Below are 27519 nucleotides of genomic sequence, written 5' to 3' on the forward strand. Positions count from 1 at the left end.
CCCCCTCTCTCTGTGCCTGCCTCTCTGCCTACTTGTGATTTCTGTCTGTCAAATGAATTAAATCTTAAAATAAAAAAAAAAGAATGCCACCTCTTAGTACTAGTTATAAGAATAAATGGTATATGGAGAGTCCAAAAAGGAAATGGTTCTTTACTAGACAATAACTATGTAAATATCTTAGGCCTTGAGTTTACCGTGTAAATCAGTTAATTCTATTTTTTTTGCTACATTTTACAACTTTGAGGGGTAAAGTTTATAAAATACTTGCAAATTAAAAAAGCAAAAAACTGATTGATACAACAATTGATACAGTTGAGGGGACGCCCTGATGTGGAGGCTCATAAGTGGTCAGTGGATAATGTACAAGAACTGGGTCTGTTTAGTAGCTGAAAAAATTGCTCAAATGTATATTTAACAATTTTATTTAAATGTGGTTTTAATAGAGTGTTATAAATTAACTGTTGCAGATGTAACTAGATTCTGTCCTAGACCTGATAAAAAATATATTAACTTTGATAGATACTTTTCATTTTATTTATGGTCTCAAGTTCAATGGCTTTAATTTCATGAGTAAATATTCCAGTGAATGTTTTTACTCATAGTTGTGTCCAATCACTAGAATAAATTTCCCCTTCCTCACCTGTTTTATTATATAAATTCCAACTCTTTTTATTTTGTGCAATAGGCAACTCAAATAATCCCCATAACTATGATATTTTGAAGCACATTACAGGATAAATAATTGGGATATAGACTTGCATTATTTTGTCCTACACACACACATTAAACATTTATTCTCTTCTGCACTTTGAACTTTTATACTACAGGGACAGAAGTAGAAGTTGGCTTTTATTTTTAAAGAATACAGAGTATGATATTTGGGTTTCCTGGGGAAATGTAAACCAGCAAAGAAAAAGAGTATGATGAAGGGGAGTGTTGATAGAGGAGTAAATATCTTGAGTATAAAAAAGAAACACAGTTCTTGATGGGGGGGTATATCCATAGTATTCTCTAGCAGGGCATGTTGTCCTATTATGCTGGGGTTGTAGAGTAGAGTGCATTTGATTCAGAAAAAAATAAAGAATATGGCACTTCTTACAAGCATATACACACTTAGATCTGCTATGTATAAGTAATTCATCCAGGATTGTTAAGAGACTGCAGTCCGGGCATATGCATAGTATAATGGTAGCAATCTAAGAAATGAAGCAAGATGGTTTTCAGACAAGAGTGTTGACCCAGTCACAGTATGGCATACAGGGATGAGTCTGGACTCTGAGAAGTAACTACCAATTTAGAATATACCACTAGTCTATACGTAAACCAAAGCTGATTTAAAAATGCTTATGTGATAAAGAAAATAAAGAGAAAACAAGCATACATCTGGATGGTACTGAGTGAAATCAAGGAGACTATGAAATGCTTCTGAAAATCCATTCTGTATCCAAGTCACATAATCAGTTATTGATATTTTGTCCCACAATGGAAAACTGTGCTTTTTATGTAGAAGCAATTATCCTAGGAATCCATTCAATGACTCAAATTTATATAGGGCTACTGGCATGGGACATTCATTAAGAGACACACAGGCTTCCAATGAAAGGAATCATAGAATAAATAGTGAGGAAAAAGGTATCTGACTGGTCGTTTTCCCAGTGAGTTGTTTTCCCATTACTCCCAGAAAAGAGAGACTAGCAGTGCATTTTTAAAAGCTCATTAAAGACATAATGTGAGACATGCTGGCAGGGTTAGGAGACAGTAGTTAGAGATTTGGTAGGGCAATCAACCATTTAAGAGAAGAGATTTAATGTGACCCCAAGTTAAGATACAAAATTGAATTTCAGTTTCTGAAAATACTAGGGACCCACCCTATTCCCCCCAAGTTCCATGGAGAAATGGCACAACTAAGGAAGCAAATAGCAGCCTGATACACACAAATGGTACCTTCTGAGGTGTCCAAGCTGCCAATTCTGGCCAAGTGTTGCAAGCCAAGTTAAGCTGCAAAAAGTAAAATAGTTTCTTCTCAAATTAATGATGTAGACTTGACTTTGAATATATTTACTAAAAAGAAGAGTCCTTTACCTGCCTATCCTACATTCCTTTTAAGCCCAAGATATTTTCATGTGACTCCAGGTTATGTGAGAAATGCCAAGACACATTAATGAAATTCATATTATATCATCCTAGGATTTGAGGCTTGGCATGCACTTATATTTTAATTTAGAAAAATTAAGCAATTAGTGTTTTATTTAAAAGTTTTATTTATTTAAGTAATCTCTACACCCCACATGGAGCTTGAACTCACAATCTCAAGATAAAGAGCTGCATGAGGCCAGAAAGAGCTGGCATGATATATTCAGAGCACTCAACGAGAAAAACATGCAACCAAGAATACTATATCCAGCTAGGCTATCATTGAAAATAGAAGGAGAGATCAAAAGCTTCCAGGACAAACAAAAACTGAAAGAATTTGCAAACACCAAACCAGCCCTACAGGAAATATTGAAAGGGGCCCTCTAAGCAAAGAGAGAGCCTAAAAGTAGTAGATCAGAAAGGTACAGAGACAATATACAGTAACAGTCACCTTACAGGCTAATAATGGCACTAAATTCATATCTCTCAATAGTTACCCTGAATGTTAATGGGCTAAATGCCCCAATCAAAAGACACAGGGTATCAGAATGGATAAAAAAACAAAACCCATCAGTATGTTGCCTACAAGAAACTCATTTTAGACGTGAAGACACTTCCAGATTTAAAGTGAGGGGGTGGAAAACAATTTACCATGCTAATGGGCATCAGAAGAAAGCTGGGGTGGCAATCCTTATATCAGATCAATTAGATTTTAAGCCAAAGACTATAATAAGAGATGAGGAAGGACACTATATCCTACTCAAAGGGTCTGTCCAACAAGAAGATCTAAGAATTTTTAATATCTATGCCCCTAATGTGGGAGCAGCCAACTCTATCAACCAATTAATAACAAAATCAAAGAAACACATCAATAATTATACAATAATAGTAGGGGACTTGAACACTCCCCTCACTGAAATGGACAGATCATCCAAGCAAAAGATCAACAAGGAAATAAGGGCCTTAAATGACACACTGGACCAGATGGACATCACAGATATATTCAGAACATTTCATCCCAAAGCAACAGAATACACATTCTTCTCTAGTGCACATGGAACCTTCTCCAGAATAGATCACATCTTGGGTCACAAATCAGGTCTCAACCAGTATCAAAAGTTTAGGATCATTCCCTGCATATTTTCAGACCACAATGTTCTGAAGCTAGAACTCAATCACAAGAGGAAAGCTGGAAAGAACCCAAATACATGGAGACTAAACAGCATCCTTCTAAAGAATGAATGGGTTAACCAGGAAATTAAAGAAGAATTGAAAAAATTCATGGAAACAAATGATAATGAAAACAAACGGTTCAAAATCTGTGGGACACAGCGAAGGCAGTCCTGAGAGGAAAATATATAGCGGTACAAGCCTTTCTCAAGAAACAAGAAAGGTCTCAAGTACACAAACTAACCCTACACGTAAAGGAGCTGGAGAAAGAACAAGAAGGAAACCCTAAACCCAGCAGGAGAAGAGAAATCATAAAGATCAGAGCAGAAATAAATGAAATAGAAACAAACAAAAAAAAAACAATAGAAAAAATCAATGAAACTAGGAGCTGGTTGTTTGAAAGAATCAATAAGATTGATAAACCCCTGGCCAGACTCATCAAAAAGAAAAGAGAAAGGACCCAAATAAATAAAATCATGAATGAAAGAGGAGAGATCACAACTAACACCAAAGAAATACAGACAATTATAAGAACATACTATGAGCAACTCTACGCCAACAAATGTGACAATCTGGAAGAAATGGATACATTCCTAGAGATATATAAACTACCACAACTGAACCAGAAAGAAATAGAAAACCTGAACAGACCCATAACCAGTAAGGAGATTGAAACAGTCATCAAAAATCTCCAAACAAACAAAAGCCCAGGGCCAGATGGCTTCCCAGGGGAATTCTACCAAACATTTAATGAAGAACTAATTCCTATTCTCCTGAAACTGTTCCAAAAAATAGAAATGGAAGGAAAACTTCCAAACTCATTTTATGAGGCCAGCATCACCTTGATCCCAAAACCAGACAAGGATCCCACCAAAAAAGAGAACTACAGACCAATATCCTTGATGAACACAGATGCAAAAATTCTCGCCAAAATACTAGCCAGTAGGATTCAACAGTACATTAGAAGGATTATTCACCACGATCAAGTGGGATTTATTCCAGGGATGCAGGGTTGGTTCAACATCTGCAAATCAATCAATGTGATAGAACACATTAATAAAAGAAAGAACAAGAACCATATGATATTCTCAATAGATGCTGAAAAAGCATTTGACAAAGTACAGCATCCCTTCCTGATCAAAACTCTTCAAAGTGTAGGGATAGAGGGCACATACCTCAATATTATCAAAGCCATCTATGAAAAACCCACCGCAAATATCATTCTCAATGGAGAAAAACTGAAAGCTTTTACGCTAAGGTCAGGAACACGGCAGGGATGTCCATTATCACCACTGCTATTCAACATAGTACTAGAAGTCCTAGCCTCAGCAATCAGACAACAAAAGGAAATTAAAGGCATCCAAATTGGCAAAGAAGAAGTCAAACTATCACTCTTCGCAGATGATATGATACTATATGTGGAAAACCCAAAAGACTCCACTCCAAAACTGCTAGAACTTGTCCAGGAATTCAGTAAAGTGTCAGGATATAAAATCAATGCACAGAAATCAGTTGCATTTCTGTACACCAACAAAAAGACAGAAGAAAGAGAAATTAAGGAGTCCATCCCATTTACAATTGCATCCAAAACTATAAGATACCTAGGAATAAACCTAACCAAAGAGGCTAAGAATCTATACACAGAAAATTATAAAGTACTCGTGAAAGAAATTGAGGAAGACACAAAGAAATGGAAAAATGTTCCATGCTCCTGGATTGGAAGAATAAATATTGTGAAAATGTCTATGCTACCTAAAGCAGTCTACACATTTAATGCAATCCCTATCAAAATACCATCCATTTTTTTCAAAGAAATGGAACAAATAATCCTAAAATTTATATGGAACCAGAAAAGACCTCGAATAGCCAAAGGAATATTGAAAAACAAAGCCAAAGTTGGTGGCATCACAATTCCGGACTTCAAGCTCTATTACAAAGCTGTCATCATCAAGACAGCATGGTACTGGCACAAAAATAGACACATCGATCAGTGAAACAGAATAGAGAGCCCAGAAATAGACCCTCAACTCTATGGTCAACTAATCTTCGACAAAGGAGGAAAGAATGTCTAATGGAAAAAAGATAGCCTCTTCAATAAATGGTGCTGGGAAAATTGGACAGCCACATGCAGAAAAATGAAATTGGACCACTTCCTTATACCACACACGAAAATAGACTCCAAATGGATGAAGGACCTCAATGTGAGAAAGGAATCCATCAAAATCCTTGAGGAGAATGCAGGCAGCAACCTCTTCGACCTCAGCTGCAGCAACATCTTCCTAGGAACAACGGCAAAGGCAAGGGAAACAAGGGCAAAAATGAATTATTGGGATTTCATCAAGATCAAAAGCTTTTGCACAGCAAAGGAAACAGTTAACAAAACCAAAAGACAACTGACAGAATGGGAGAAGATATTTGCAAACGACATATCAGATAAAGGGCTAGTGTCCAAAATCTATAAGGAACTTAGCAAACTCAACACCCAAAGAACAAACAATCCAATCAAGACATGGGCAGAGGACATGAACAGACATTTCTGCAAAGAAGACATCCAGATGGCCAACAGACACATGAAAAAGTTCTCCACGTCACTCGGCATCAGGGAAATACAAATCAAAACCACAATGAGATATCACCTCACACCAGTCAGAATGGCTAAAATTAACAAGTCAGGAAATGACAGATGCTGGCGGGGATGCAGAGAAAGGGGAACCCTCCTACACTCTTGCTGGGAATGCAAGCTGGTGCAACCACTCTGGAAAACAGCATGGAGGTTCCTCAAAGTGTTGAAAATAGAACTACCCTATGACCCAGCAATTGCACTACTGGGTATTTACCCTAAAGATACAAACATAGTGATCCGAAGGGGCACGTGCACCCAACTGTTTATAGCATCAATGTCTACAATAGCCAAACTATGGAAAGAACCTAGATGTCCATCAACAGAGGAATGGATAAAGAAGAGGTGGTATATATACACAATGGAATACTATGCAGCCATCAAAAGAAATGAAATCTTGCCATTTGCAACGACGTGGATGGAACTAGAGCATATCATGCTTAGTGAAATAAGTCAATCGAAGAAAGACAACTATCATATGATCTCCCTGATATGAGGACATGGAGAAGCAACATGGGGGGTTAGGGGGATAGGAGAAGAATAAACGAAACAAGATGGGATTGGGAGGGAGACAAACCATCAATGACTCTTAATCTCACAAAACAAACTGGGGGTTGCTGGGGGGAGGTGGGATTGGGAGAGGGGGAGAGGGTTATGGACATTGGGGAGGGTATGTGCTATCGTGAGTGCTGTGAAGTGTGTAAACCTGGCGATTTATAGACCTGTACCCCTGGGGATAAAAATACATTATATGTTTATTAAAAAAAAAAATTGGAAGGGGAGGTGAACCATAAGAGACTATGGACTCTGAAAAACAACCTGAGGGTTTTGAAGGGTCAGGGGTGGGAGGTTGGGGGAACAGGTGGTGGGTAATAGGGAGGGCACGTTTTGCATGGAGCACTGGGTGTTGTGCAAAAACAATGAATACTGTTACGCTGAAAAAATAAATAAATTAAAAAAAAAAAAAAAGAGCTGCATGCTCTTCTGACTGAGCCAGTCAGGTGTTCCAAGTAATTAGGATTTCTTACACTGGGATATGGTGAGGGATGATTCATGCCACTTATACTTTCATTGTCAATATTCTCCGTGATAGTCACAAACATAACTGCTTCTCCAAAGCACTGTAGGATTTCAAACAAGGAGAAAAATCTGATGGGAGTTCAGTTCCTAGTGCCCAGCAAATCCTAATTAGGTTGGTCAACATCAGCCAGTTCCACTTTCCAAATACGAAATGTTGTGATACATGCTGTGTAGGATAGGGAAGCAAACAACTGGCCAAAAGAAAGTACCAGGATCAGATGCAAGAAAAGAAAGCAAAGTGAACCTGGCAATAAGAACAGCCTTATTCTTCAAGAGTACAGGTTAGTGAGATTAATTTTATTAAGGGATGGGACATTGAAGTAATAGACAGAATTGGCCAAAACATTTATTAATCTTCATAAATGATTCCCAGTTTAAAGATCTTAAATTTATATTCAAAGCCACATTGCAGCCCCCAAATTTATCTAAAAACATTTTTATGAACTTATAAGTTTGGAATTAAATGAATGATTTTTTTTTCAAGAAATACAGTCTGGCAAAGGAATAGAAAAATAGGATGATGAGTGACATCTATGGGCATTGCTGTTCTCCCAAGGAATGCTTATATTGTGCTTCTAAAGACTGATAACAATGGTATATTTAACATTTCATATAGTAACATCTCACATGGTTGACCAATTGTAGGAGATAAAGCTTATCCATATTTTTTTTCTCTGAACATAAGCTCATATTTAGAGAACTAGCATAAATCTTCTAAATCATAAAATACAAATTATAAGAATATGCTTTTATTTTCTATACACAATTTTGAAAAGACACTTTAAATGTGCTTAAAATTCAGTACCTGCATATAAGGGCTTGCATTTTCTACTTTTCCATATAAATCTTAAATAAGTGGTAGACATGAGATCTCTAAACCCACAAATGTAGACTGTATATTCATGTTGCCAAGAAGCCAGATGGCATTCGAACCTTAAAAAAAAAAGAGCTTTTCCAATACTCATATAACACCTGCCCACTTCAATTATTAGATACTCAAAAGAGATACTAAGGATGGGATTTAATACCTTATACATTATAACTGTTAGGAATAAACCAATGATATATATACATATTACTAAAATTATTCTTTCATTCAATATAATTTTAGTAATATTAAATAATATATATTAAATATTAGAGTGCCCAAACTAAAATTATCTAAATTAACTAAAAAGTAGATCACTTATTTTAGGTTAATTTCCTTAAAGGGATCAAAGAGAAATCTTGCCACATGTACATATGTCAGCATTGTCGTATACAGTAAGTAATTAATTTGTACTATTATAAAGCCTTTAATGCATCAATTTTATTTTTTTCTCCATTAATTTTATGAATTCTGACTTTATGAACTCACACATCCCTACAGGTTTTAAGGGTCTCCATTTTCTTATGTACAGATATGTTGAAACGTAGTTAATAGCATGATAATCAGTTTTAATACATCAGGATATGAGGTTTTGAGATACTAAAGAATAAATTTAAAAACAAAGTATTTACAGATCAACAGTTCTTTCCACATGTTTTAAGTACTTTTATTTCATTTCCTGAAAAATTGTCAGATTATTTTAATTAAATAACAGAAGAGGAAGAAAGTATACATGAGAGACGCTGTACTGTCTGTACAGTTCTATAGGTCCTAATTCTAAAACTTATTATGTCACTAGGTCAACAGAAGATTCACTCTGTCTAGCTCTTTTACATCATTTAAGTTAAAAGGCTTTGGGCTAACAACTCATTCTGATAAAGCCACAGAACTGCCACAAAGGCAGGAGAATCTAAGATCTGTTCCCACTTGGACTAAAGACAATGATTGTCACATAAATGGTCATGATATTTTTACATTTGAAGCCATATAAACAATAAGGCCTAAAAAATATAGAGCCATCCTGAACCTTCTACTCCCCATTCGACCAATATTAAAATCTTCGATTTTTACCTCCCAAATCTCTTTCAACCCTACCCATTTTCTCCCTTTTCGTGGTCTTTTTGTGGACTCACATCACCCTTATCTAGGTCACTTAAGTACTTGGTACTTTATTTCCTTAGCCAAATAATAGTTCCCAAAGTTACTTCTCTGAAATCTGACCATTTAACTCCTGCCTTACAAGCCTTTAAAGGACTTTCTCTTGTTGTTTACAGATTAAGTCCAAAGTCCTGCAATCCATATTTTTAATTTAAATGACAATGAAATCTTTGTAATCCAGCAACATCTTCAGGTTATTTCACCTTTCCTTGCTTTATGTTTTTTTTCTTCTGCTTTTGTTATGAAATGTATCAGTGTGATGTGCTCCTCCTTTAAGGTGGAAGTCAAAGGATACCTTCTTTGGAAACCTTAAAGAACCCATCAAAACTGAGTAGGTAACTTTTTACCGTATTTTCCCTCTGAAGATTTATTATGTATTTGTAGTATGTTGCCCTTACACACTCTGTTATATTTATTTTTACAGATTTCTTTAATAAACTGTAAACTTATTCATTTTTAAGATACATATTTATCTCTAAACCTATATGCCAGGTCAGAAACACTTAATAAATGTTTGTTATATAAACAGATGAGCTAGTTAATTTTTTAAAAAGATATTTATGTAGAGGGAGTAGGTTATCTATAGCATAATATAATGCTATTCTGAAAATATGTGATCTATATATAAAAACTAAGTGAATTCCTTTCTATGTCTAAAGTACTGGGGGATATTAATAATTCTCTCTAATTTTGTACTCTCTCTCACACACACACTCACACACACATACATATACACACACTTTGTTTCTGTCTCTTTCTCTTTCTCCTATACAAATAGTTGCACTGATAATTCGATTTAAACTACTTGTAAGATAATCTTCAAAAATCTCATTATTGGGTTTATAGTTCTCCCAGACTTAAAATATTTGAGAGAAGCTTGGAAAACTTTTATGGGTGAGGAAAAATCATCCTATTAAATCTGGAAGGCAAGAAGACTTTTCAGCCATATAAATTGGTCTACAAAATGTATTGCTAAGGAACTAAAGTATGCTGTAAATGCACTGATGCCCTGACCTGTAGAGATACAGTAATTCCACTGACAATAAAGAGTATGAGCAATTTTTTTTCTTTCCTTACTGCCCAATGTCTTTGATGAAAAAATACTGTCAAACTAGACTGCAGAATGTGGCATTAAAATTTAATTCTGTCCAATCAGGTAGGCAAAGATCAAATTCTGACACTGTTTTTTATTGTGGAAGAGAGAACTTTCTGAAAACTCTTTTAAACCATCACAGCAAACCAAAAATATTATAATAGCCAAGAGAAAACATTTTCAGCTTTAATTTTTTCTTCATTGTTTAAAATATCTGTGTAAGTATAGTGTAGAATATAATCAGAAAATTTGTTCTTTTTTCTTTCTTTCTTCCTTTTTTCCAGAGCAAGCATTTTATTTTTATTTCAAAGTTTAACCTTATTAATCCCAAAGATTCCTGGTCAAGCTTTTGCATAAACACTCTTACATATTTGGTAATCCTATAAATTCATTGCATTAATGACAGAAAAATAAAATAATTTTTTGAATAACCACATATTTGCTTAAAATTTGCATTTGGCAAATTTTCATACAGTTAGTTTCCAATACAGGACAAGCACTGAACTTTAAAATAAACAAATATACATTTGAAAAAAATAGTGTTAAACTGTTATTTTGTCTGCTGATAAACAGAAATTAAAAATCACATCATTCCAAGAGGAATTGCTAAATGATATATACACTGAAAAAATGTATTCTTTTTAATATTTTATTTTCTATTGAAGTATAATTAATATACAGTGTAATATTAGTTCCAGGTATACAATGTAATTAGTCAACAATTCTATATATTTCTCAGTGCTCATCAAGATTAAGTGTACTCTTAAACTCCTGTACCTATTTCACCTATTCCCACCCACTTCCTTTGGGCACTGCCAGTTTGTTTTCCATATTTAAGAGTCTGTTATTTAATCATATCTTCTTTTGTTTGTTTATTGTTTCTTAAATTCCACATATAAGTGAAATCATATGAAACTTTGAGATTCCAACCTCAAGGATATTGTTTTGTACAGTAGTTTTTCAAGAATTACTTACTGAATTAAATTGGCTAATAATTAGCATTACCATGAAATTCATGTCTTTCTCAATTCTAATCTTTTGAAATTAAGTGAGTATTTGCCTGAAAGATATAGCAATCACCAACTTTCTGTACAATTTTACGAGTAGATCATTAATGTTATTTTATTTTCTATATGTGGTAATAAACTAAAATGACCTTAACTACGTCCCCAAGAGGAATAAAAATCTATATAAAACTTAATTTTGTGAAATACAGCAATCCTTATGTGTGTTTAATTCATCATATTGAATAAAGAGAGTTTCTTTATCACTAATATAAATTTTTTAAAAGAATTATTTATTTATTTGACACAGAGAGAGACCACAAGTAGGCAGAGAGACGGACAGAGAGATGGGGCTCCCTGCTGAGGAGAGAGCCCAATGCGGGGCTCGATCCCAGAACCCTGAGAGCATGACCTGAGTGGAGGCAGAGTCTTAACCCACTGAGCCACCCAGCTGCCCTAAATTTTCTTTTTAACACATAAACTTTTGGGGGGAGTTTACTGTCATATTTGGTGTGTTTGACATTGTTTTGTGTCTAAAATAATACAAGTTTATCTTTTAAAAATAATAATTTGGTCATGAATTACTGTCAGATATTTTGAAAAACAAACTACAATATAAATGCTAACCATTGATCATATAGTTTTAGTCACATATGACAAAGCACATGTATATCACAATAGAACTAAACAGAGATGAAAGTACATGCATTATATTCAAACTCAATTTCAAAGGTTATGAAAAGGTTGAAAATATGCAAATAATGTAATTCTATATTAGTAGTATGATGTTGATTTAGTGAAATTATATTTTAGAGTGATTTAATTTATTGATAGTTTGAAGATCTGTAATTCATGTTAAAAACACAGTGGTTAAAGTAAATAGAAAAATATTTCCTGCTCATGCATTGGAGGAAATATTACCAATATATTTTGGAAGAAACAGTTATCAGTTACTGAATTCTTGAAAGAGGAATGGAAATAAATCTCAAAACCAAATATTTTGCAGTTACTTGAGGAAAATACAGAATAAAGATCCAACAGCTTTATCTTAGTAATGAAAATGAGATGTGTCCTCATACCCACTCTCTTGGCCCTGGCCTGTGTTATACAATTCTGCAGACAACTCTTAGCACAGGTCAGTGAGGAGAGGTAACATGAAAAATGATGAGCTCTAGAGAGTATTCAAGAGTGTTTACTAACTATATTAACATTTGTGTTTGTTTATTCCCATCTTTCTGTGCTTTGAAATAACTCCAATCTATACGCCCCTGTAAAAGGCAAGCAAATTCCAGGCCAAAGTCAACACCAACCAACTAGGGTCAATCCATTCTCTGCCAATCTACAGATTTAATGCAATTCACATGAAAATACAAATATCATTTTCTGTAGAACTAGAACAAATTAACACTAAAATTTGTATGGAACCATAAAGGACCTTAAATAGCCAAAGCAACCTTGAAAAATAAGAACAAAGCTGGAGACAATTACAATGCCAAATTTTAAGATATATTGTAAGCTATAGCAATCAGAACAGTGTAGCACTGGCACAAAAAATAGACACATAGATAATGGGACAAAATAGACAGCCCAGAAATAAACCACAATTATATGGTTAATTAATTAATCTACAAAAAAGGAGGCAAGAATATACAATGGGGAAAAGACAGTTTCTTCAACAAAACATACTGGGAAAACTGGACAGCTACATTTAAAATAATGAAATGGGACCATTTTCTTATACTATGCACATAAATAAATGCAAAATGGATTAAATCCCTAAATATGAGGCCTGAAAACTTAAAACTCCCAGAAGAAAACAATGGCAGTAATTTCTTTGACATTAAAACATTTTTCTAGATAGGTTTCCTCAGGCAAGGGAAACAAAAGCATATTAAACTATTGAGACTACACCAAAATAAAAAGCTTTTGCATAGTAAAGAAAACCATCAACAAACGACAAGTCAACCTATCAAATGAGAGAAGACATTTGCAAGTGATATATCCAATAAGGGGTTAATATCCAAAATACATAAAGAACTTTAACAGCAAAAGACCAAAGAACCCCACAAGTAATCCAATTAAAAATGTGCAGAGGACACAAAGTAGACATTTTTCCAAAGAAGCACAAATGGACAGCAGATACATGAAAAGATGCTCAACATCTCTAATAATGAGGGAAATGCAAATCAAAACCACAAATGAGATATCATCTCACACCTGTCAGAATGGCTAGAGTGAAACTGACAAGAAATAACAAGTGTTGGTAAGGATGTAGAGAAAAAGGAATCCTTGTGCACTGTTGGTGGGAATGCAAATTGGTGTAGTCACTGTGGAAGAAGTATGGAGGTTCCTCAGAAAATAAAAAACAGAAATACCACATGATCCAGTAATTCTACTACTGGGTATCTATCTACCCAAGGAAACCAAAAACATTAATTTAAGAAGATATATGCAACCCTGTGTTCATCATGTTCATCATGGCATTATTTGTAAATTTGATTTTTGATTCTTAGTCAAAGTTTTATTTTTTGGAGAGTAAACAAAATCAGAAGTTGTTAGAGGATTACATAGTCCATCTGATATTTCAAAAAACAAACTCTATGAAATGGAAAACCACCTAAGTATGGCTGTTAAAATACAGATGTTTTATTCCAAGTTATAAAATGGATTTACTTGCAGCAAAAGTGATTGATGATTATTGAAAATAAATTACTATAGATCAGTACCCTTACCCTGCATACTTCATAAGTTATGTACCACCTCTGATTTTTCTATCCAAGCACAGAAAGAAATAGCATCTATCTTTCCTTACCATGACATGATGGGATTCAGGAAGGCTTCCTTATCTCAGATATTTGATTTAACAATATGTTACAGTGGCTTAGATCTTATAATTAAAAATTTATTAGTTTTTCCTGAATTTCTTGAATATTTTTTAAAAGGAAAAATACCAATGTGAGTAATCAAATATTTTTACCTCTTTTAACATAATACATATAGTAGTACAAACTAATTACACTCAGTTCACGGCAGAAAGTGCAATGAAGCTTAGGAGAATGAGAAGGGCAAGAATATAAAGCACTTCAAGACTATGGAGGCAATGATGAAGATGAAATGAACTTGGAGGACATATCAAAGTGAGGGGACATTTCCAACAGGATGGCGGGAGAGTTGTGGCAGATAGAAAGGGACTCTGAAAACCCCAAAGTAAAGAATACCAAGTGAAAAAACTGTCTGGAACAGGATTTCACACATTAAAGACAAAAACAAGTATCTTTGTGTCTCAGTGCTTTGTTTTATAAATTATTTGCTATATTCTTTATAATCTACATGGTACCATAGAAAAAAGTTATGTATAATGTTTTTACTTATTACTATAGCCCTCTGCCATGTGATTCTAATTTGGATTTTAGTGTAATTTTAACATAGTTTTTATGGTTTAATAAAACTTGCACACATTAAAATGCTATTAAACTGTTACACATGGTTAATAATACTTACAGACTTCTGAAAGCAGCCATTATTAAACTGAACAAAGTCATTAATGTCTCTAAACTTTGTACCAGGATATAAACTACAAAAGAGATGTTAACCATATCTACAGAATAGTCATGGCATCTGATTGTATATATATTTTTCTTTTTTACTATATGTATTTTTTTTGTATTAGTACTCTAACGAAAATTAAAAAAAAAATAAAAAGAAAAGAAACCTCACTGTATTCTAGAATTGACTTTCCTACTGATCATGACTTTAAAGCCAACTGACAGTACAAAACTCCTATGCTTTTGGTCCTTCATCTATGTACTAACCAGATTACCAGAGGCAATCTCTATAACCTTCTGCAGTCCGAAAATTCAATGTGTTAGTAAGAACTCACCCTAAAACTCAATGTGCTAGTAAGAAACAACCATTTGAGTTTAGGACTAGAAATACAATCATAATTATTATATTTTATGAACAAAAGGTTATTTTCATTTATTTTAAATAACAAATAATGGAAAATATTTTTAAAATTTATCAATTGACCATATTTTTATTTTCAACATTCATATTATTAATTTAATATGTTTCAGTGGGCAATATAAATGAACTCACTCGTGAGTTTGAGTTGCTGAACACATATTGTTAAAAATAAATTTAGGTATTTGAAATGTCCTGTCATGTTTCAAGAAAGGATCTAAGGTATGATTATAAAATTGTCTTTAAAATATGGTTGAATTACTTAAACATTATGTTCCTTGGCACCTAATGGTTAGAATGATTAATTGATTTATGTCAGTATTCAAAGCAATATTATGGACATAATTCATTTTACAGACAAATATACAGCAATGAAGAAACTAGTTACATATCACTGGCTTATTCATTTTACCATTTTCAAGGATCGTATTCTAAAAGGTCAGACTTCAGTACATCCTTTTTTTTTTTTTCTCTTTTTTTTCTATTTAAGGACTACCCATTCCTTTCAAAATTTAGCTACAATTAAGAAGATTAAAAAATGAGTACTAGCTATTCTTTCTTTTTTAAGATTTTATTTTTAATTAATCTTTACATCTAACACAGGGTTTGAATTAACAACCCCAAGATCAAGGGTTGCATCTTCTACCGACTGAGTTACCCAATACCTAGCTATTCTTAAAACATATCATTGTTCTACTTATAAAGTAATTTAAATGAATCAGATGTCTTCATGAAAAAAATCAGAGATCACCAAAGTATAAATCTGACACAACTCAGACCTAGTGAAGCCCAATACTCAATGTCTGGGGAATAAAATGGAGATATTTAAATGGGTCCACATATGCTTATCAATTTCTCCCTGGATCTAAGTCACCTTACCACATATAGTTAAAGTACTTTCTCAGGTATGCCACTGCATTAATACATGCTTTTACTCCACTGCTTTAACTGGGCAGGGCTATTATTTAAAACAGTCTTGTAGACACAGAAATAATTCAATAAAGAAGAATCTGGTCAATAGAGTTGGAATATAAAAGTGGTCAAATGAGACATCTGTGTAAACAGCAATAAAAATCAATAAAACAGGCATAAAAATGTTAGTAACTGAGACTCTGAGTGAACTTAAAAAATTCTGTAACAAAAAGTGAGGCAAGTTATTGGCACTTGAAGAAAAATGAATTCTTCAAATAAATTACTTTGTAAACAGAAAATAACACGGTTTGCTAAGTGGGCATTAAATTTACAATGGGAAAAAATCCCAGATACTTAAAAAGTCCATATGCATTGAAAAGTAAGAGAAAATAAATAATATTCTCCCAAAGAAAAATTTTATAAACCAGATAAAAAAGGGTGAGAAGTCAGTAGGATTCATATAGTTGTTTTTTTTTTTTTAATCAGTATAGCTTTTATTTCATCTTTAAAATATCACAAATAAATCTGAAGCATCATCTGGCTTCAGGATTCATACAATTTTTAAAAAATATTTTATTTATTTATTTTAGAGACAGAGAGAAAGACAGCACAAGCAAGAGGGACAAAGGGAGAGGGAGAGAGAATCTCAAGGAGACTCCTTGCTGAGCATGGAGCCTGACAAAGGCACTTCCCCAAGGCCCTGAAATCATGACCTGAGCAGAAACGGAGAGTTGAATGTTTATCCCACTGCACCACCCAGGTGCCCCAGGTTTCAATACAATTTTTTTAAATAAAGAAAAATGATTGTTTTATTATGGTTTAAATAAATATATCAGAGGTTAATCCTTAACCCACACACAAATATATGATTTAACTTGCAAAACATTCCATCCCATGAGTTTTCTTTTGTTAATAAACATCTTGAGAATAATGCTAACCTGGCATCAACACCAATGACTACTCACAGTCACTGTGCAATACCCTTAGGAACTGAAACTCCTAAGGCATTTAAATATACCATTCCCAGACTTTCAGGAGCTTTCAGGCATATTCAATCAACAGTGAAAATTTTGAAAACAGACAACTCTTATTTAAATGAAGTCTGAATAACCTTGTAGCTATAATGGTTGCCTATACTTGTTCCTGGGAGATAAGCCAGGAAAAGAAGCAAGCCTCTTCAGTCTAAATTCCTTTGACTTCATGCTTTAAGAAAGGTCAGCCTAGCTAGCCCATGATTAACATCCCCTAAAAGGAAGATTTATGGAGTAGCTTTTATAGTGCTTGAATTAACAAGGTTGTAAAAACACATATTTTAGTTTTAAGTTCATTTATTTATTTTTTTTGTTGTTGTTGTTGAACTGAATGAGTTTCCATGAATGGAACCTTGATTTATAACATCATATTCATTGGAAATAAATGTTCAACTTACCGTTGTTGACTTATCCAGGCACTGATTAGGTAATAACCCAGAGGGTCCTTGCAGTGGTCAGGCAGTCATATTTATGATATTTTATGTAATTATAGTTGATATTAGAAACATATTTACTTTCTATATTTTATCAAACCACCAGAGTAAAACAAGCAAAACTCAAGCTTAAAAATACAAAATATAGCAGAGACAATACGCACACACACACTACAATTAAAAATGGCATGTTAAGCAATATGTATTAGAGAATAACGGTGTCACAATAATAAGTTAATACTGCATATGCTAAATGAAGCAATAATCATGTTGGGATTATGTAAAATTATCATTTATGTGTGCATTACTAGAGATATGCCTAAATAATGTGATACTGCAGGGATCAAAATAAACAAGAGGACAAAAACACGCTGTAGGTACTGAACAAAGAAAATATGGTGGTGGCAATATTAAATGTAATGCAGAATATATTAGTGATTTTAAAAGGAAATAATTGACAAAATATAGAAATAATAGAAACACTCTACCACTAAATAATTATGTACCAAAATACACATGGTATTTCAACCTTTCAATAAATTAAGATATTTAGAAGAAATGCAGTTGTTCACAGATTTTAACTCAATATTAGGCTCTTGAAAATCAGACTGAAACATCTTGAGAATAATGAGGTAAACTATTTTTTTAAAATAGTTTCAATTAATATTTTACAAATTGAACAGGTAATGGCTATGTTTTCAAATGACCAACCAATTATATATTCTATAAAGAACAAAGGTAATGAAAATTCATCTCCTAAGAATTTTTAAAAGATACCTTAAATGGTGGTTGGTTCAAAAATACAGTGACACATAAATTTATTTTTATAAATCTTAGTAAATGAAAATTTTTCAGTTGTTAAGATCTTAGAATTATAAGGACAGCAGGAAGACTAATGACTCTCTATAAGAAGTATATTATAAATATGAATGATCTATGTATCATTCATGTGTTGTAATATTTAAGAAAAGGAATAGGAATCCAATTTTGGGACAGATAGGTGATATGAAGCAATTATAAAATGAGAGATGATTAAATTTGGAAGTCCAACATGGGATTTATATGAATATATGGCATTTGGAAAAAACATAAAAATAATGCTTTCTTAGAATTGTTGGGTTAAAGTTTGTGATTTAACTTTCTTTAAGATGAAAACTTACTTAAAAACTTAGTATCTACTTTTCAGACTGCATCACTACTCAGTTGTTTATATGCTTTCCTAAATATATATTTGGTTAATCATGGGTAAATAAATACTGACCTGCAGTAAAACCTGTGTCCAGATCCATCAACACAAATCCATCCATTAAGTCAGAGGACCAAATTCAGTTCAGGCTCAGCATGACTGTCAATATTTATTTCACAATATGCACCAGTGTATCCACTTGGGCAAATCCAAGTAAAGTCATGGACTGATTTCTCACAGGAGTCTTCTTTTATGCAAGGAATTGATGTGCAGTTCTAAATTAAGAAATAGAGAATCAAATTTGATTACTAGTAGTATGACTAACAATTTTATTAAAATTATATTTTATTTAAAATTTTCTGAGAAATCAATATGCAAGTTTATCTTATATTCCCTTCCTCTAGTAACTGAAATGTTTCTAGTAATAAATGATTTTTATTTCTTATCACCAGAAATACTCTGTCAAGTGTCTTATGTTAATTTTTCAGAAAAAAAAAAACCTTTTTTTTAAAAAAAACTTTTTTTAAACTTTACTAAAACACGTATTATGGCAGTGAACACCTATCTCCCTAAACACCCTAATAATGGTGCTAATGCAAATCCTATGTATATAATATCAGGAATTCACTGACCCTTAAGTATACGTATAATATTCCATTGTATATATAGGGGCCCCTGGGTGACTCAGTGGATTAAGCCGCTGCCTTCGGCTCAGGTCATGATCTCAAGGTCCTGGGATCGAGCCCCGAGTTGGGCTCTCTGCTCAGCAGGGAGCCTGCTTCCTCCTCTCTCTCTCTGCCTGCCTCTCTGCCTACTTGTGCTCTCTCTCTCTGTCAAATAAATAAAATAAATTTTGTATATATATATGCCACATTTTCTTTCTTTTTTTTTAAATGTTATGTTAGTAACCATACAGTATGTCATTATTTTTTGATGTAGTGTTCCAAAATTCATTGTTTATATATAATACCCAGGGCTCCATGCAATACATGCCCTCCTTAATGCCCATCACCAAGCTAACCCATCCCCCCACCCCTTCCCCTCTAAAACCCTCAGTTTGTTTCTTGGAGTCCACAGTTTCTCATGGTTCGTCTCCCCCGCTGATTTCTCTCCCTTCATTTCCCCCTTCCTTCTAATGTCCTCCATGCTATTCCTTATGTTCCACAAGTAAATGAAACCATATGATAACTGACTTTCTCTACTTGATGTATTTCACTCAGCATAATCTCCTCCAGTCCCATGCATGTTGATGCAAAAGTTGGGTATTCATCATTTCTGATGGCTGAGTGATGTTTCATTATATATATGTAGACCACATCTTCTTTATCCATTTGTCTGTTGAAGGGCATCTTGGCTCTTTCCACAGTTTGGCTATTGTGGCCATTGCTGCTATGAACATCGGGGCCCTTCTTTTCACTACATCTATATCTTTGGGGTAAATACCCAGTAGTGTAATTGCAGGGTCATAGGGTAGTTCTACTTTTAATTTCTTAAGGAATCTCCACACTGTTTTCCGAAGTGGCTACACCAACTTGCATTCCCACCAATAGTGTAAGAAGGTTCCCCTTTCACCACATCCTCTTCAACATTTGTTGCTCCTTGCCATGTTAATTTTGGCCATTCTACTTGGTGTAAGGTTGTATCTCAGTGTGGTTTTGATTTGAATTGCCCTGATAGCTAGTGATGATGAACATTTTTTCATGTGTCTGTTAGCCACTTGTATGCCTTCCTTGGAGAAATGTCTGTTCATGTCTTCTGCCCATTTTTTTTTTTTTTTACATGATTATCTGTTTTGTGTGTGTTGAGTTTGAGGAGTTCTTTATAGATCTTAGATATCAGCCCTTTGTCTGTAGTGTCATTTGCGAATATCTTCTCCCATTCCATGGGCTGCCTCTTTGTTTTGTTGATTGTTTCCTTTGCTGTGCAGAAGCTTTTGATCCTGACAAAGTCCCAAAAGTTCCTTTTTTGTTTTTTGTTTCCTTGCCTTTAGAGATGTGTCTTGAAGTTTCCATGGCCAATGTTGACGAGGTTACCGCCTATGTTCTCCTCTAGGATTCTGATGCATTCCTGTCTCACACTGAGGTCTTTCATCCATTTAGGGTTTATCTTTGTGTATGGTGTAAGAGAATGGTTGAGTTTCATTTTTCTGTACACAGCTGTCCAATGTTCCCAGCACCATTTATTGAAGAGACTCTCTTTTCCACTGTATATTTTTTCCTGCTTTGTCGAAAATTATTTGGTAATAGAGTTGGGGGTCCATATATGGGTTCTTTACTCTGTTCCATTGGTCTATGTCTGTTTTTGTGCCAGTTTCATGCTGTCTTGGTGATCACAGCTTTGTAATAAATCTTGCAATCAGGCAACATGATGCCTCCAGTTTTGTTTTTCATTTTCAACATTTCCTTGGTGATTTGGGGTCTCTTCTGGTTCCATGCAAATTTTAGGATTTTTGTTGCAGCACTTTAGAAAATGCTGATGGTATTTTGTTCGGGATAGCATTGAAAGTATAGATTGCCCTGGGAAGCAAAGACATTTTGACAATGTTTATTCTTCTGATACATGAGCACAGAATGCTTTTCCATCTTTTTGTGTCTTTTTCAGTTTCTTTGATGAATGTTCTGTAGTTCCTGGAGTATAGATCTTTTACTGCTTTAGTTAGGTTTATTCCAAGTTATCTTATGTTTTTTGGTGCCATTGTAAATGGAATTCATTCTCTAATTTCCCTTTCTATAGTTTCATTGTTAGTGTATAAGAAAGCAACTGGTTTCTCTGCATTAATTTTGTATCCTGCCACATTACTGAATTATTGTCTGAGTTCTAGTAATTTTGGGGTGGAGACTTTGGGTTTTCCACACAAAGTATCCCATCATCTGTGAAAAGAAATAATTTGACTTCATCTTTGCCAACTCGAATACCTTTTATTTTTTATTTTTGTTGTTGTTGTCTGATTGTTGTTGCTAGGACTTCTAGTACTATGATGAACAATAATGGCAAAAGTGGGTATCCTTGTCATGTTCCTGATCTTAAAGGAAAGTCTCTCAGCTTTTCCCCATTGAGAATGATATTTGCTGTGGGATTTTCAGAGATGGATTTTATGAAATTGAGGGATGGTCTCTCTATCCTTATACACTGAAGAGTTTCATTCAGGAATGGATGCTATATTTTGTCAGATGCTTTTTCTGCATCAATTGAAAGGACCATGTGATTCTCCTTTCTTCTCTTATTAATTTGTTCTATCACACTGATTGATATGTGAATGTTTAATCACCCTTGTATCCCAGGGATAAAACCCACCTGGTCATGGTGGATAATCTTTTTAATATACTGTTGAATCTTGTTAGCTAGGATCTTGTTGAGAATCTTGGCATCCATATTTGTGAGGGATATTGGTCTGAAATTCTCCTTTTTGATAGGGTCTTTGGCTGATTTGGGGATCAAGGTAATGCTTGCCTCATAGAAAGAGTGTGGAAGTTTTCCTTCTGTTTCTATTTTTTGAAACAGCTTCAGGAGTATAGATATTATTTCTTCTTTGAATGTTTGGGAAAATTCCTCAGGGAATCCATCAGGTCCTGGACTCTTGTTTTTTTGGGAGATTTTTGATCACTGCTTCAATCTCATTCCTAGTTATTGGTCTATTCAGGTTGTCAATTTCTTCCTGTTTCAGTCTTGGAAGTTCATAGGTTTCCAGGAATGCATCCATTTCTTCCAGGTTGCTTAACTTATTGGCATATAGCTGTTGAAAATAATTTCTGATTATTGTTTCTATTTCCTTGGTGTTAGTTGTGATCTCTCCCTTTCATTCGTAATTTTATTAATTTGGGTCCTTTCTCTTTTCTTTTGGGTTAGTCTGGTCAGTGGTTTATATATCTTATTAATTCTTTCAAAGATCAAAATTCCAGATTCATCGATGTGTTCTATTGTATCTCTGCTTTCTAATTCATTGATCTCTGCTCTAATCTTAATCATTTCCCTTCTCATGCATGGGGTAGGCTTAATGTGTTGTTGATTCTCCAGTTCTTTAGGTGTAAAGAGAGTTTGTTTATTTTGTTTTTTGTTTGTTTGTTTGTTTGTTTGTTTGTTTGTTTTTGAGTAGTGAGGCTTGAATGGCTATATATTCCCTCTTAGGACTGCCTTTGCCATATCCCCTAGGTTTTGAACCAATGGGTCTTCATTCTCATTGGTTTCCATCAATTGTTTAAGTTCTTTGATTTCCTGGGTGCCCCAAACTTTGTTGAGAAAGATGGTCTTTACTTCCAAGTGTTTGAATTTCTTCCAATCTTTTTCTTGTGATTGCATTCCCATAGACCGAGTATGTGGTCTATTCTGGAGAAAGTTCCATGTGTGCTTAGGAAGAATGATTGTTCTGTTTTTTTAAGGTGGAATGTTCTGTGTATATCTGTGAGGTCCATATAGTCCAGTGTGCCATTCAAGGCTCTTGTTTCTTCATTGATATTCTGCTTAGTTGATCTGTCTGCTGCTGAGAGTGGAGTGTTAAGATCCCCTACAATGAATGTATTATTATCAATATGTCTCCTTATTTTGGTTAATAGTTGGCTTATGCAGTTGACTGCTCCCATGTTGGGGGCATATATATTTACAATTGTTAGATCTTCTTTGTTGGATAGACCCTTTAAGAATGTTATAGTGTCCTTCTGTATCTTTAACTACAGTCTTTAGCTTAAAATCTAAATTATCTGATATGAGACTCGCTACCCCAGCTTTCTTTTGTTGTCCGTTGGCTGAAAGATGGTTCTCCGTCCCTTCACTTTCAGTCTGGATGTATCTTTATGTTCAAAATGCGTCTCTTGTAAATGCATATGGATAGGTCCTGTTTTTTTATCCAATCTGCAATCCTGTGCCATTTTATGGGAGCATTTAGGCTGTTCACGTTGAGAATGGTTATTGACAGATAAGATTTTATTGTCATCATGTTGCCTGTGAAGTCCTTGTTTCTATGGATTGTCTCTGTATATCTCTGTTCTGTATCACTCTTGGGATATTTTTCCTTTTATAGAAACACACCTACCCCCTAATATTTCTTGCAAGGCCAGCTTAATGGTCACATATTCTTTCAGTTTCTGCTGGTCCTGGAAGCTTCTTATCTCTCCATCTATTCTGAATGGCAGCCTTACCAGATAAAGAATTCTTGGCTCCATGTTCTTCTTATTAGTGTGCTGAATATGTCTTATCAGCCCAATTTGGCTTTTCAGGTCTCTGTGGACAGGTCTGTTGTTATTCTGATATTCTTCACTCTGTACATAAGGAATATTTTCCCCCTACTTGCCCTTAAAATGGTTTCCTTGGTTCTATGATTCACGAGTTTCACTACCACATGCTGGGGATTTGGTCTACCCTCACTGATCTTGGGGAGTGTCCTCTCTGCCTCTAGAATATGATTACTTGTTTCATTTGCCAGATTAGGGAAATTTTCAATTAGGATATTGTCAAATATATCTTCTAGTCCTCTCTCTATCTGAACCCCCTCAGGGATCCCAATAATTCTGACATCAGAACATTTCATGGCATCATTTATTTCTCTAATTCTGTTTTCATGGATTCTAAGTTGTTTGTTCCAGACCTCCTCCTGATCCTTCTCTTCTATCATTTTGTTTTCTAGATCACTAATTCAATCTCCTGTCTCATTTACCCTGTCAGAGTATCTAGATTAGACTAGATCTCATTGATAGCATTTTTAAGTTCTGCCAGATCTGCTCTCACTTTTGCCCTTAAAAAATCTATATTGCGATTGATAGTTTTCTCCAACCTGACAATTTTCTTCATAACTACTACCCTGAAGTCTATTTCTGTTAACTTGCTTAGATCCCTATGCAGTAGATCTGCTGAACAGGCCACTGTCTCTGGGTCTTTTCTTTGTTGGGAATCCCTCCTCCTTATCACTTTGTTGAGTTGTGGTTGAGGGGATGTATAGGTGAAAATATCAACTACTATCCAGGCAAGGTGCATCCTGGGAAGTATGGGCACAAATGTAAGTCACCGTCAAAAAGAAACAAGAAAAAAAAAACCAAACAAACAAAAACAGCCAAAATGAGCCCTGAAAGTAAAATTTATAAAGTACAAAACAAAAACAAACAAAAAAACAAGAAAAGAGAAAAAAAATAAACAGTCAAAATGAGCACCCAGGATAAGATTTATAAAGTATAAAAACAAAAACAAACAAACAGAAAGACGGACAGAAGAAAAAGGGAAAAAAAAAATTAAAAACACAAAATAAAAAAGGAGGGGTGACAGGAAGGTGGTTATAATTCCTAGATGTGAATGAGGAAGGGTATTTCAGTTCTTCCTGGGTGTACATATTGTTGTTTTTATTAGAGGGCTCAGCTTTCCAGAGATACATGGAAATTAAAACTGGTCCATACATAAAGGTAGTATTGAATAGGAAAAAGAACTACATTGAAGCTTATATCTATATATATATGTAAACAAAAGTAAAAGAGAAAAAGGAATATGTATGAAAAAATTCAAGTTGAAAAGTTACTATGGAATATATTGTATTAAACCTCTAGTTGAAATGGTAAGTAGGTAAAAAACAAAAAAGAATCATGAGAAAGAATTAAAAAAAAAGAGAGAGAGAGAAAAGTATCTAAGAAATATACAGGCTGTGAGGCAATACTGGGAGCTTAATATATTGTTTTGTCTTGGTGTTGGGGTTTTACAGTTTTATGGGGTCCCTATGGTTGTTTTCCTCTTGTTCTTTTGGTTTGTCTTCTGGGGGAGAAGCTTGCTGCATTGTTTCTCAGTCAATCCTGCTTGGGTGGTGTTGCCCTGTGGGCTATCAATGGGGCTGGGCTTCACAGAAACCAGTTTTTCAGGCTTTTGTTCTCTGGAGGTTTTTGTTCTCTGGCAACTTTCATGCCTTTTTGGAGGGTCAGACCAAAGTAAACTGTCACATCCAGACCTCTGCCTCAGAGAGAAGCCGCACTCTGTTCTCTGAATGGTTCAGAACATAGAGACGACCCCCTCTGCAAACTCCGTTGAACAATGGAGCCTCCCATGGGCCATTCACCACCCCTCCCCGCCAGCCACCCTCTGAGTGGTTCTCTGAGGCCCCTGCTTGTCTCTGTACCCTCTGTACCTGCTTGTCTTCCTGCCACCAAAACCATGAGGGATACTGGTCCAGGTGAGCCTGGTCCCAGTTGCTGCTGCCATTCCAGGATCACTGACTGAAGTCCATGCCAGGTCCTCTCAGTCCTGTTGGAGGCAGCGGCAGCTGTGGTAGCAGCTGCTGCCACCAGCCCCAGGGACTGCTGACTCGAGCCCATGCCAGGTCCTCTCAGGTGCAGTTAGGTGACAGCTGCAGCCATCCTGGGACCATGGGCTAGGTCCACACCTGTAGCACCTGGTCACAGCTATTGACCACTAAGTTCCTTTGTTCTGTTTCAGTGCTTTTATCAGTCTCTTACATCTCGCAGTCACAGGTCTCCAAGCTATTGCTGGTCCCCAAGCATAGGGCACTTTCACATTGGGACATTACTGTCCAATGGCTTGCTTTTGGTGGCTCCCCCCACCTTCTGTTTATCCTCTGATATCTGTCCACGCACTCCCAACTCCTTTGTACCTCTCCACTGATCATCCTCTGCCTCCATAGAGATCCAGAAGTGTATGATCTTGTAGCTCAGTCTGATTTCATGGGTGTTCAGAGTTCTCTGGTAGATATCTAGCTCAATTCAGGGGAGTGCTTGAAATAGGGTCCCCTACTCCTCTGCCATCTTGCCTAGCTGCCACAGTTTCTTTATCCAACCATTGGTTGATGAACACAGGTTGTTTCTATACCTTGGCTATTGTTAATAACACTGCAGTAAAGATGGAACTACAGATATTTCTTCAAGGTAATGGTTTAATTTCCTTTGACTATTTAATCAGAAGTGTGATTACTGGATTGTTTGGTAGTTATTTTAATTTTTTGAGGAACCTCCATAGTGTTTTCCATAGTGATTACCAATTTACTTTGCCACCATGACTGTATATTTGGGTTTCCTTTTTTCCACATCCCTGCCAACATCTGTTATTCTCTTGTGCTTTTGCTAATAGACATCCTAACAGGCATGGGACAAATATCTCGCTGTGGTTTTGATTTACATTTTCCTGATGATTGGTGATGTTCATCACCAAATATTTATTGGTCATTTGTATAGCTTCACTGTAAAAATGCCTATTCAAGCCTTCTGCCCATTTTTTAAACTGACTTTGGGGTTTTTGTTTGTTTTGCTATTAAGTTGCATGAGTTCCTCATATATTTTGGATATTAATCTCTTATTAGATATGTGGTTTGTGAATATTTTCTCCCATTCCCTAGGTAGCTTTTCATTTTGCTAATGGTTTCCTTTGCTATGCGGAAGCTTTTAAAGTTTTATGTAGGCCTTTTTATTTTTTTGCTTTCTTCGCTTTTGCCTTTGGTGTCAAGCCCAAAAAATGATTGCTAAGATTAAATACCAAGGAGCTTATCAACTAAGTCTTCTTCTAGGAGTTTTAAGGTTTTAGGTCTTACATTCAAGTCTCTAATCCATTTTGAGTTGGTTTTGTGATGATGTAAGAAAGAAGTCCAGAGTCATTATTTTGCATGTGGCTATCAGTTTTTCCAACATCATTTATTGAAGATACTGTCCTTTCCTCAGTCCTTCGTCATAAATTAATTTACCCTATTTGCATCGATTTATTTTTGGGCTCTTTATTATGTTCCATTATTCTATATTTCTGTTTTTATGCCAAACCAAACTCTTTTGATTACTACAGCTTTGAATATAGATTAAAATCTATGTCCGTTTTCCTTTCTCAAGATTGCTTTGGCTGTTTGGAGTCCTTTGTGATTCCATATAAATATTAGGATTTTTTTTCTAGTTCTGGGAAAA

At 34.9% G+C, this 27519-nt stretch overlaps 1 protein-coding gene across 1 annotated transcript in view; it reads right to left on the bottom strand.

Moving 5' to 3' along the window:
* Nucleotides 1-27519, bottom strand: part of EYS (eyes shut homolog) — a 1714887-nt gene that overhangs the window by 1038651 nt on the left and 648717 nt on the right. Inside the window, 1 exon segment of the mRNA XM_046006082.1 lies at nucleotides 18728-18927. Coding sequence (XP_045862038.1) covers nucleotides 18728-18927 — 200 coding nt within the window.

The sequence above is a fragment of the Meles meles genome, chromosome 5, assembly GCF_922984935.1.
Source record: "Meles meles chromosome 5, mMelMel3.1 paternal haplotype, whole genome shotgun sequence".
Classification (NCBI taxonomy): domain Eukaryota; kingdom Metazoa; phylum Chordata; class Mammalia; order Carnivora; family Mustelidae; genus Meles; species Meles meles.